This window comes from Littorina saxatilis, linkage group LG2 (genome assembly GCF_037325665.1).
Source record: "Littorina saxatilis isolate snail1 linkage group LG2, US_GU_Lsax_2.0, whole genome shotgun sequence".
Lineage (NCBI taxonomy): Eukaryota > Metazoa > Mollusca > Gastropoda > Littorinimorpha > Littorinidae > Littorina > Littorina saxatilis.
The window spans coordinates 22,844,083-22,857,710 of record NC_090246.1 but is presented as its reverse complement, the minus strand read 5'-3'; the positions used below and the strand labels follow the sequence as shown (position 1 = coordinate 22,857,710).

Genomic DNA, 13,628 nt, shown 5'->3' with positions numbered 1-13,628 from the left:
TCGTATCAAAGCTACGTGATTGGAGATAACCTAAAAAGACAAGGACAGACTGCTAATTAACCTAAATTACTATGTCTGGACTTTCCAGATACTTGGCTGACCTCCAGCATGTTTGCATGGTGCCAGACTTTTATAGGTCTGATGGCAGTCGAACATGAGAGGTTGGATGACGGTGGGGAGAGGTGTTGGTCGATTGAGAGGAGGATGAGGGCCCCCCCGCCTGGCCGGTGGCTGTAGCACCGGTGCAGTGTCAGCGGCCAGTGTGTGTGAGGCTGAGGTGGTGTCAGTGGAGGGCGCGGGTAGGTGTACTGTGGGGTGGGGGGGGGGGGGGGGTGAGCTGATTAATCTTTTGTATCAACATTACTCAAAACATAGAACGCTGAAACTGAACAGCTCCCTCTAACATTTTAATCCTATAGTCGTGTAATTATAATAAACGAAAAGTGAACTATGTCAACTATAATCTGGGCGGCCCGGGTTTCGAGACCGATTTGCTTGAAACCGCGGCCGGGTGACACAATTCACACAAGGCCAAGGCTGCTACAGAAAGCACTTTGTTTTAAACTCAGGATGAGGAAGGTAAGGTGGCTCTGTTGCGTTTTCAACCAAAATATGAAAAACTGTCAAAATTCTGCACATGAAACAGTTCCCTCGCATCGTCTGCTACTGTGACACAGGGGGTGAAACTCTTGTATAAGAATATTCTTGGAAACAAGAGTTATGTCCCGCCGTGTAAGAATACAAATCTATCTGGCTGGAAATTAGTTTTTCTTTAAGTCCACTGTTTTCAAGTATATTATATTATCTTTTACTTACATCGCTTTGTTACATGCAAGTTCATTTCTGAGGTGAAAATTGTGTACAAAATTTGATTGGTCCCAATGTGAACACTCAAAATATCAGGGACTATTTTTTCTCGCTGAATGATTATTAAAGGATGCACTTCGGATGTCAGACGTGAGAAGACTTTGCCGGATCAACAAAAAGTCATGGACATTTTATAGCGGTAGTCAGATCTGGTGACAGGGAGTAACATATCAACTTACCAAGATGGTGCAGAAGTATCAGTCACCTGTGAGGGTGTACAAATATCCATTTGAGCTGGTCATGGCGGTAAGTTCCCACATTTGTTTTCATCTGTCATCAGCTGTCTTCTCTTTCCACTTCCAGTCGTGAAGTGATGGCAAGTTCGGTTTCTTCCCGGCCCCCAGAAGCCATGCGATCCAGTTGATTCCACATTGATCACAGGCATACATGTACATAACCTACCGATAGGTGTATGTGTGCCTATCATGATTCGCTCATCATTGTCAAAGTTTGGTTGTAATGCATGTCAAATTGCCCTATCAATGTTGTGGATTCACCTTAACTTCATTGACTGTCAATAGTGTCATGATCTTTTTTAAACGCAGTGTACTTGTAATCTGTGATGTCTATCATTTAAAAGTTAGTTTTGTAAAGATCGTTATGAATGGAAACATGTTGACTGACAATTTCGTTCAAGTTAAACAATACCCCCACCTCTGCCTGCTTTTGTCACATATGTCAGGGTCATGTCTTGGTCATGCGCATCAAATTTAGAATAGAGGGTAGGTCAAATATACAATGACCTCTATTTATCTTGAGACATCTTCGTCCTTCATCTCCCTTCACACTCAATCACTTATCACACTCAAACACATACACATGCACACACACACACACACACACACACACACACACACACACACACACACACAGTGACACACACACACTTGTACAGTACACACATACACACAGCACTCTCTTTGAAGAGAGTAAATGGTGTTATTACTATTCAAGGAACAGCTGGGATTACATACCAAATAAATAATGTACATCACTACATGTATGTCAAATTTATTAGGTATTTCAATAATAACAGTGTCTTGAATGTTTTCAGGCCTATGAAAAGCGGTTCCCCACCTGCAAAATGATCCCAGTTTTTCTGGGCAGTGAGAAAATGATGGAGGAGAAAAGTGAGGATGGAGCAACCCACACTGTGGAGCGCAGGTGTCGCCTGGCCGTTGACGCACCTTATCTTCTGAAAAAGGTGAGGGTTTGACTATTTTAACTTTTAAAGCAGTGTTGTTCCCAGACAGTTGGACCTGGATTTAAAATATGTATCGAAAATGCCCTGGCCGCAAACGATTGTTGTGTTAAAAGATATTCAGTGCGTCAAGACTATCACTGTATCAGACATTCGACCGATGTATGGTAACAACACTGAAAATCCAGTTGAATGGCTCTATAAAACAGTTCATTTATTTGCGTGGTGATGTGAACAAATTCTTTTTTTTTTAGTCAAAAGTAAGTTCAAATGACTTTCTTGTTTTAGGGCTACTGTTTGACTCAAACTTAAAGGTAGGATTTGATATATAATATACATGTATATATATAAATAATAAAATTTTTGGGACATAGAACATGTTACATCCTTGCATTACAGTTACAACTGTAGGATAGTCTTAGTAGCAAATCTGTGCATGCATATATATATATCAGCTAAATTCATGCAAAAGAAAAATTACATGTATAAACAAGAGATGTATGAACAGTATGATACTGGGCACATTTGTAGAAACTAGAAGACTGTAAGGAACAAAGAAGAACACAAACAGTCTTACGCACACAGGAAGTTGAATAACCCCAGAAATATTGGCCTGTACAACTAAACACAGGGATGCTGTAACTATTATTACCATGACTTTCAGTGCAGACATAGAAGAAGATAAACTTTTTCTTTTTTATCTGCCATATATGCATATATTTATACCAGTACCGTCTATTTTGGGTCAAAAAGAAGGATGCTGTCATTTTCTTCAATGTCTATGGTGCTATAGCAGCAGATAACTTGTTTCTAATTCATATTACTGTATTTGTTCCAGTTACTGATAATGATTCTTTGTTGTTGTTTCAGATTGTGGGCGTTGACTGTGTTTACTTCATTCAGAAGAATGAGCTTGATCGTCGGAATCGAACGCTGAAAATTTCAGCTCACAATGAGAGTTTCTCCTCCAGAGTTATTATCAACGAAAACTGTAACTACTCCGTAAGTTGATTTATGTTGAATTTCTTGTGTGCCAGGTGTCTTGTCAGTTTCAATGTGATTATTGGTCTATCTCCAATCATAACCAGAGCCGGGTTGACCTGCCTGAAGTTTCAAGGTCACAGTGACTGGGGTCAAGTTTGGGGGTTTAATTGATTACTTCTACAAGTTCTAGATATTAGGCCTAAAAAAAAAATAGGTGTGGTTACGGTAACCCGACCTACCCTATGTTTTAGGGCCGACCCTATAACTTTTTATTACATTTGTAAAAAAAATACAAAAAAAAACCCAAGTAAACGAGTGCAGAAAACGCAATGAAAGCGAAAGCGCCCGAGTCGCACACTTATTTCCCTGTCAAGTAGGTTTAATTTGTACACATTAGAAAAAAAATTTAAAAAAAAAGTGATTGCCTACCTACCTACCCTATTTTTTTTTGGCTATGTTACCGTAACCACACCTATTATTTTTTTTGGCCTTACTCAAGTCTGGTTGAACAGGGTCATATTTCAAGGTACCAGTACTGTCTATTTTGGGTCAAAAAGAAGGATGCTGTCATTTTCTCCAATGTCAATGGTGCTATAGCAGCAGATAACTTGTTTCTAATTCATATTACTGTATTTTAAGGGGGGTGAATCATATGAGCATTTGCTTTTTTTTATTTTATTTTTTTTTAAAGGAAAGCTATTTGACAAGTAAATCAAGAAACAAGTCGCGTAAGGCGAAAATACAATATTTAGTCAAGTAGCTGTCGAACTCACAGAATGAAACTGAACGCAGCAAGACCGTATACTCGTAGCATCGTCACTCCACCGCCCGTGGCAAAGGCAGTGCCCGTGGAATTGACAAGAAGAGCGGGGTATTCGTTGCGCTAAGAAGGATAGCACGCTTTTCTGTACCTCTCTTCGTTTTAACTTTCTGAGCGTGTTTTTAATCCAAACATATCATATCTATATATTTTTGGAATCAGGAACCGACAAGGAATACGATGAAAGTGTTTTTAAATTGATTTCGAAAAAAAAAATTTGATAATAATTTTTATATATTTAATTTTCAGAGCTTGTTTTTAATCCAAATATAACATATTGATATGTTTTTGGAATCAGCAAATGATGGAGAATAAGATAAACGTAAATTTGGATCGTTTTATAAATTTTTAATTTTTTTTACAATTTTCAGATTTTTAATGACCAAAGTCATTAATTAATTTTTAAGCCACCAAGCTGAAATGCAATACCGAACCCCGGGCTTCGTCGAAGAGTACTTGACCAAAATTTCAACCAATTTGGTTGAAAAATGAGGGCGTGACAGTGCCGCCTCAACTTTCACGAAAAGCCGGATATGACGTCATCAAAGACATTTATCAAAAAAATGAAAAAAACGTTCGGGGATTTCATACCCAGGAACTCATGTCAAATTTCATAAAGATCGGTCCAGTAGTTTAGTCTGAATCGCTCTACACACACACACACACAGACACACACACAGACACACACACGCACATACACCACGACCCTCGTTTCGATTCCCCCTCGATGTTAAAATATTTAGTCAAAACTTGACTAAATATAAAAAGCAGGGCTCAATTATGTTGTCACTAAATTGCAATGTTAAAACTTAAAGCCATAACGGTTGAAGAATGGTTTTTAATGTATTACAGTTCAATGCTGTTGTTCTCGAGTCTGTGTAACCAAGATACATTAACACAGGTATGAGCGGAGTTAGATATCAGGAAGCATGGCTTGATGTACTTTTGTATTTGCTGTGAGGATTATTTGCTGTCCTGCAATGAATGTAACAAATACAGCGGTAATATACAAGATGTTCCTGTGTAATCAATGATCACACTGGGTTAATCTTTACCCAGGTCGTGTTGCCCGGGTCAAACATATGATTATGGGTTGGAGGTGTTAAGGGTTGGTTGATTAGGCCTAAAAAAAAAATAGGTGTGGTTACGATAACCCGACCTACCCTATTTTTAGGGGCCGACCCTATAACTTTTTATTACATTTGTCAAAAAAACCAAGAAAACGGGTACGGAAAACGCAATGAAAGCGAAATCGCTCGAGTCGCACACTTATTTCCCTGTCAAGTAGGTTTAATTTGTACACATTAGAAAAAAAGTTTTAAAAAAAAGTGATTGCCTACCTTCCTACCTATTTTTTGGGGCTATGTTACCGTAACCACACCTATTTTTTGGGGGCCTTATTAAGATCAGCTGGTGTGCCCTTACTTGTAGTTTGGAATCTCTCCGTGTGATTGGTCCTGAATAGGCCTGTAACTGGAAGCAATTATTCAGCGTGTACCTAGCCGGTGCTGAGTAATTTTGTGTGCACCTGATCATTTTTGAATCCTTGCCAAATAGGGCATGAGTGCTTTCTGATCTTGTGTTTTCTTTGGCATGCTTTATTGTCGGGTCAAATTCAGTTAAAAAGGGCAGTCTCAATTGCCTCTAACACAAAGAAGGAAGGCGTATATAGTTCTTGGCATCACTTTCAGTTCCAACAGTGGACATAAAGCGTCTTTCTCAAACACACGCTTGGGTAAATGTCTAAAAAGAATACTATCATAAATACTGGACAAGAAACACATTATTTGTTGCTCAGGGTTTGTTTGTTAGTTTGCTTAACGCCCAGCCGACCACAAAGGGCCATATCAGGGCGGTGCTGCTTTGACATATATTGATATAATGTGCGCCACACACAAGACAGAAGTCGCAGCACAGGTTTCATGTCTCACCCAGTCACATTATTCTGACACCGGACCAACCAGTCCTAGCACTAACCCCATAATGCCAGACGCCAGGCCACTAGATTGCCAATTTTAAAGTCTTAGGTATGACCCGGCCGGGGTTCGAACCCACGACCTCCTGATCAGGGGGCGGACGCCTTACCACTAGGCCAACCGTGCCGGTTTGCTCAGGGTGAATGGTATTGGTGCCTAGCAACCTTTATAACACCTGGTGGCCACTGGTGACCAAGGGTCTCATCATTAGGTTTGTGATGGGACTAGACAGTGAATCCATGCATGGACAGTCTGACTGACAGGCAGGCACAGTTGTTGAAAAACACAAATGCACCTGCCGGGCGCTTCTCCACGACTCTGAGAAAATCAGGTCCTACAAAAGAAGTAATACTTTAGATTGGAGGTATTTGCGAAGGATAACAAGAAAATTGGTTGATTAAAATAAACATGGCCAAAGCAATGTTTTCATAAAAGAAGCGGTATTGTACAGGCACATGTTGAATTTGGGTTACATGTGTTGCAGAGTATTTGAAAATCCGTAGGCATAAAAACATGCAAAGAAGAGTGATACTGATAGGTCCCTGTTGTGAATATAGTCAAGTGCATAAATTGATTACTTATGTTTCACACTAGTTTTGCTGTTACAGCAGTCCCTCTCATGAACGGACACCCTTGGGCCAGTGCAAACCTGTCCGTACATTGCAGGTGGCCGGTCACGGGAGAGCCCCCCCCCCCCCCCCCCCCCATCACACACACTCAGGCACACTGACGGACTGAGTGAGTCTTTGCTACTGGTGAACGAGCTCTACTTGTCCTAAAACAATAAGGTCAAACTACTACAACTTATAACTGACAGGAAAAAAACTGTCCTGTAAAAATGACGTTAAATCAACGGTGTCAGAAAAAGAGAGATAAAAGAAATCCTCAAATTCCTGAGGATACACTCATACAGGCAACCCATGAAACCAGCCACGAACATACTCACCGAGGCACACATGCTTGTGCATATACTTTGCAAAAATATGAATTGAAAACCTGCATATGTAGTAATTTCTTTTGTGTGTGTGTGGCTTTATTGAATACTTCAGGCAGTGACTTTTCCCTGTCCAGTTTTCTCTTTTGTCTCTCTTACCCCTCGCTTACCCACCCCCCACCCCCTTACCCTCCACTCCAGCCCCGACAGCACAAATGTCTAATCTGCAAGGCAGAGTACACATTTTCTAAAAGGAAGACTACTCCTTTTCAATTATATCCAGAGATCTTCCAGCTGTCTCCACCATAAGCCAAGTGGTCGAGTCTTATTCCCCCTTTCCACACAACCGTTCTAGGTCCCGTTCCCGTACCGACCAAGGAACGGTGCGGGCACGGGAGGGATCGGGACAGAACCGCAATGAACGTAACTGATCGTTAACGGAACTGCTTTGAACGGTAGGGACGGCTGAGTTTGGGCTGCATGTTCAAATTTTTAGCCGTTCCTCTCCCGATCAGAATGAACGGTAATGGAACCTCAACGCAACGGAAACGGAACGCTTGGATCGTTAAAGAAACTTAACGCAACAGTAGCGCTCTCACACACTGAGTTGTCATACCTGCATTCCACACATCCGTTCTAGGTCCCGTTCCTTTACCGACCAAGGACGGCTGCCACTATGGTCAGACGCTGCTGAAAGATGCCAAAAAACGGCCGTTTGCGCAGCGTTCCATTGTTGTGGCAGCATTCCTTGGTTGGTACGGGAATGGGACCAGCTGTTGGCAGACATGACATTTATATAAATTTAACAACAGTTGGAGTCTTTCGCAATGTAAAATAAATATGTTAATGCAAACTAGCTGCATTTCAGCATGCTGGCCCCGTTCCAATTCTTGCAAATTACACAGCTGTTGTACTTGTAGTCTACATTTTAATGAGAATTTCTGTGTAACTACCTATAGTAATAGGATTTCTATAGGGCTCCAGGCCAGGGTTTGCTATATAATTATATATGTATAACATTAGTTTCTGGGAGAGGTTTGTGTTGTGAAGATTAAACTCGTTTTTAGACCGGGCAGTATACCATTAAGCTCATTTAAATGGAGTAACTGTTGTGAATACACTTAACTTAAATCAACAACAAGCACATCACACATAAAGACAACTAAGTAAAACATTCCTAGATCCTCTCACTGCCAAGGATTTTTCTTCGGGTTTTGTGTGAGGTTTTACGTGTTTCTGCCCTTGTTTCTGTTGTATGGGTTTATGTTTTTGCTGTACATGTTTATTTTACCTAAACCCTTTCAATTGTCTTCGTGACTTCTCAACTTAAAACTTAATTGTTTCGGAACGTAAGTAGCATTTCTTCTACTCTGCTAAGAGAGATATTCTCATGCTGTCAAGGAGTTCATGCATTATTGCTGGTAAACAGGTCTGTCGTTGATCTACTTGACCTTTGCCAAAATGTTTAGTCAATTCCTTTCTCTCTAAGTTCCACGTCCTCAGCAAAGATGAAGTACACTTACGTTTGGCGTAAGGGAGAGAAAAGCGACTGGTACTTGGTCCTAGCAATGCTGGGGTAGTGGTTAGTGTGCACAGAATGTCTAATTCCTGGACCATTGACATTCGAGTTTTGTTGACCTTAAAAGGGATATGTAATGTATTGTCCATAGAGGGCTAAGAACAATATGATCAATAATCACTGTGTCTTTTTTTTTTAACTGGACCAAAGGAAGAATGTATAATTAAAACACCCACAAGATATGATTTTTTTCCCTTGGCGCAATAAATAGTTGGTCCACTCTGCGTGATCGTGGTGGACTTTATAAAATACAAATGGAAACTCCTCTGTTGGTGGACAGAGTACCTTTTTATTCTCAAGAGTCGATCATATAAATTTAGCTTCAGAAGAAGAGTGTAAGTTGTCATTTTTATTTTCGTTTTTGTTGTTGTTGTTGTGCGTACGGCTTTAGACATTCCTACAAGCGGATCAGTGCCGATTGCACCATTCCAATACTTTCTGGCTCACAATCCGTCCTTATCTGACCTCAGTCCTCTCGGGGATACCAGTGTCACTGCGGGGTCAGTTGAGGCCAGTCTCTTTGTTAATTGGTATTCAGTTTCTCCATTTTAGACACGTGCCGCCGTGTGTGTGGATTGAAATCGTACGAAGAGCACAATGGGAGTTTTGCTTCAGGACGCGTGTGACAGCCCCTCCTTTGTACTTTTGTTCGCCAGTGACTTTGTTTTGCTCATTTGCAAATGGATGTTGCATAATTTTATTTTCTCTCTCGTTGAAACAATGCATATAATATATATATATGTCTCTATCCGTGACAAGCTTTTCTCTGTTTTGGTTTTGTTCAATGTTGATGTTGATGTTGATGCTAGCAGTGTAATACATTTTCCTATTGATTGTTAATACCTTTAGAGTGTAAGGAAAGAAGTATGCTTCTTGGGCCAGACTTTTCTGATTTATTCTTACAGATCTGGTCATGTTGATCTGCGTCTTTTGCAAGAAACCTTAGAAACCATATTTAAGAAAATTCTACATCAGCATTGCTTTCGCCATTTATTTCTGGAACAGCGCTCTAAAATAAGTTCGTTACGAATTCTTGTTATGCTTCCGTGTTGACCTTTTAAAGCTGTTTTTGGTTGTAGGAAAAGAAATAACACCAGCAATGAAGAATGCTATTGTTCCTTTTTACATTTAGTCAAGTTTTGACTAAATGTTTTAACGTAGAGGGGGGAATCGAGACGAGGGTCGTGGTGTATGTGCGTGCGTGTGTGTGTGTGGGTCTGTGTGTGTCTGTGTGTGTGTGTAGAGCGATTCATGACTACTGGACCGATCTTTATGAAATTTGACATGAAAGTTCCTGGGTATCATATCCCCATACGTTTTTTTCATTTTTTTGATAAATGTCTTTAATGACGTCATATCCGGCTTTTCGTGAAAGTTGAGGCGGCACTGTCACGCCCTCATTTTTCAACCAAATTGGTTGAAATTGTGGTCAAGTATTGTTCGACGAAGCCCGGACTTCGGTATTGCATTTCAGCGTGGTGGCTGAAAAATTAATTAATGACTTTGGTCATTAAAAATCTGAAAATTGTAAAAAAAAATATTTCTTTTATAAAACGATCCAAATTTACGTTCATCTTATTCTCCATCATTTGCTGATTCCAAAAACATATAAATATGTTATATTTGGATTAAAAACAAGCTCTGAAAATTAAATATATAAAAATTATTATCAAAATTAAATTATCGAAATCAATTTAAAAACACTTTCATCTTATTCCTTGTCGGTTCCTGATTCCAAAAACATATAGATAGGATATGTTTGGATTAAAAACACGCTCAGAAAGTTAAAACGAAGAGAGGTACAGAAAAGCGTGCTATCCTTCTCAGCGCAACTACTACCCCGCTCTTCTTGTCAATTTCACTGCCTTTGCCGTGAGCGGTGGACTGACGATGTTACGAGTATACGGTCTTGCTGCGTTGCATTGCGTTTAGTTTCATTCTGTGAGTTCGACAGCTACTTGACTAAATGTTGTATTTTCGCCTTACGCGACTTGTTTATGCATTAACTTTACCTCCATTCAACAACATCTTGAAAGCTGACATTTGTCATTTGAAAGGATTCCCGTAGGCGGCGGTGGTGGACTGGAAGCTTATAGCACACTGTGGCAACCTCGATAATTACAGACAGTGAAATGTGGCGAACAGGTATTATATTGATCCCCTAGAGTAAGCTCATTTTGAGATTAAACCCGCCGTGCCGAGCCGTTAAATTGAATTTTCAGGTGCCGGAATTCCTGCCAAAGACAAAGCCTCCTCGCGCACATCCGGGGAGGGGGGGGGGGGGGGGGGGGGGTAAAAAGTGCGGTGATAAAGTTTGGAGGTAGTTGACATCGCTTTTGACGTGTGCACACGGGGTTGACATCAGATCCGCTACAGTTGTCTTTTCTGCTTGAGCTCACGATGCATGTGATGCTGCTTTTGGTTTCAACAAGAATTAATTTTACTAAGTGATTTACCATGATAAGAGGTAATGGTTTCAAAAGGAGCACAAGCCGTGAAACACACTTGTGTGGGTGCTCTTATGGGCATAACAAAAAAGTTGGCAGGATTTAAAAAAATTCATTTCATACAACGATAATGAAAGCAAACAAAGAAGGTAGAGTTTTGAGTCATGGATCTGCAGTAGGTGACTTGCATTGGTCATACATGTACTAGGCGTCAGTTCCGTTTGTCCTTTGCAATCGCCGGCGATGCCTATCTTCATGTATTATGCATGGACGGCACGCGGGTGGTTCGCCCGTCTTCAGAGACTGCCGGTCCCATTCGGGTACATTCGAAAGTTTTGCAACGAGCACCTTCATAAATAGTGTTGCTCTACAAGCACCTGCCACTTTCACAGAAGTTGCTCACACATGCGTTGGGTTAGGGAAATATTGAGGAGCGTATGCCAGTCAATATCCAAAACAGGAGAAATGGGCAAGAAGTCATGGGCCAGCTGTTTGCACCAGGAAGAAAAAGAACGGTTTCCATCCTGTACTCGTCCCAAAACAAACAAACGCACACAACTAGACAGAAAGTATTCGGGCATATATCTTTGTGATGAGGTCAAGTAATGCATTCCACGAACGTATGAAACGAATAGCTTGATATGTACTGCGGTGAAATGGAAAAAAAAACCACAATCCCCAGAAAAACCAAACTAGCAAAATCGTTGTTTCTATCCCGAAAATAGACACAAACCCAGGACTCAAGTCGCTAAAAGATCTTACTCTTAGCCTTTATGAATTTAGTTTTCGAGAGTGTCTTTGTTTTCGGTTCGACTGTAGAGAAACCACCAAGCTCCTTGTTAAATTCGGTAGGTACATGAAATGATGAATGGACTGCCCTGTGCTACAGTCGAAGCTGCCGATTACGACCACCCAAGGGACCGACCAAAAGTGGTTGTTATTGACAGATGGTCGCTACAGAAAGATTAAGTAAGTATACATGCACGTCATAATGAATAAATCGTCCGGGGTCCTTTGAGGTGGTCGGTTTCGAGAGGTGGTCACAAGGGCATATTCGACTGTATAAAGTATTAGGTTTTAACATTAGTAACATCACAAAAATCTATACTCAAATGCACAGCTTGCTTTTTTTTTGGGGGGGGGGGGGGTAGTTGTAAAGCCATCACCAGTGGCCAACCATAAGTAGACTAGTTGCATGCCTCCAGGGGCAGGGAACCTTGCTGTGCTCATTTCAGCAGAAAGTTGTATTTGTGGAGAGAGTTTTCAGGAAGGAAGGCATGTGTACGCTAAGTGGCCCCGGCCCCATCAATCACTCCAGCTTTGGAATTGATGGCCACCGGCAGGGTAGGCAGAAAGAACAAGTCGCGTAAGGCGAAATAACAACATTTAGTCAAGCTGTCGAACTCACAGAATGAAACTGAACGCACTGCTTTTTTCACCAAGACCACATACTCGTAGTTTCCTCAGTCAACCGCTCGGCAGTGAAATCGACAAGCCATGCAGAATAGTGCGGTAGTGGTCGCGCTGAGCAGGATAACACGCTTTTCTGTATGTCTATTCTTTTTAGCTTACTGAGTTTGTTTTTAATCCAAACATATCACATTTATATGTTTTTTGGAATCAGGGACCGACAAGGAATAAGAAGAAATTGTTTTTAAATTGATTTTGGAAAATTAATTGTAATCATAATTTTCAAATTTTAAATTTTCAGAGCTTGTTTGTAATCCAAATATAACATATGTATATGTTTATGGAATCAGAAAATGATGAAGAATAAAATGAATTTGTTTTTGGATCGTTTAATAAAAAAATAATTTTAATTACAAGTTTCCGATTTTTAATGACCAAACTCATTCATTAGTTGTTAAGCCACCACGCTGAAATGCAATACCAAAGTCCGGCCTTCGTCGAAGATTGCTTTGCCAAAATTTCAATCAATTTGATTGAAAAATGAGGGTGTGACAGTGCCGCCTCAACTTTTACAAAAAGCCGGATATGACGTCATCAAAGCTATTTATCGAAAAAATGAAAACAACGTCCGGGGATATCATTCCCAGGAACTCTCATGTAAAATTTCATAAAGATCGCTCCAGTAGTTTAGTCTGAATCGCTCTACACACGCACAGACAGACAAACACACATACAGCACGACCCTCGTCTCGATTCCCCCTCTATGTTAAAACATTAAGTCAAAACTTGACCAAATGTAAAAAGTGGGCAGGGAAGGGATTGTGGAATGAATGATCGGGGGATAGGGATACTGGCTTTGGAGAGAGCTACCACCACATAGAACTTCTTTAGCTTGACCCTGGAAAGTGGAATTGTTTGGAAAGTCAGTTCGGAGAATAGTTTGTCATGCATGATGCACGGATGGCGGGAAGCGGTCATCCGTCCAGCATTTCGCTGGTTGAATGCTGACAATACCGGATGCTACATCTGTCCAGCATTTCGCATCCAAAACGAACAATCGCTACCCGACATATTCGATAAGTGTCTATCGAATAATCTACCCCATGAACAAGTGCATTTAAAATTCAGTAAACGCCTTCTTGGCGTCCACAGTAAAGCAATGAACTTGCCAACGCTAGCAGAGCTCGGGCAACTCCCTGTGGGTATAAAACTAATTGAACAAACAATAAACTTCTGGACCCACATCGTTGAGTCAGAAGAAAATTCATATTTACGACAGGCTTACGCTGACATGATCGACAGACCACAAGACAGCTCACCGCAATGGATACATTTCATTCGAGCAATCATAGGTAACCTCGGACTGGACCATAACTGGATACTTCAGTCAGCAGTCCAAAAGAATGCGCT

At 40.7% G+C, this 13,628-nt stretch overlaps 1 protein-coding gene across 2 annotated transcripts in view; it reads left to right on the top strand.

Annotated features, from left to right (window-relative positions):
• The first annotated feature begins 951 nt into the window (after positions 1-951).
• Positions 952-13,628, top strand: part of LOC138958508 (SEC14-like protein 1) — a 70,004-nt gene continuing 57,327 nt past the window's right edge. For both annotated transcript variants that reach the window (XM_070329679.1, XM_070329678.1), the window contains exons 1-3: positions 952-1,113; positions 1,922-2,071; positions 2,939-3,070. In XM_070329679.1, the coding sequence (XP_070185780.1) occupies positions 1,051-1,113; positions 1,922-2,071; positions 2,939-3,070 (345 nt within the window). In that variant the 5' untranslated portion in view covers positions 952-1,050. The remainder of the gene's footprint in view (positions 1,114-1,921; positions 2,072-2,938; positions 3,071-13,628) is intronic.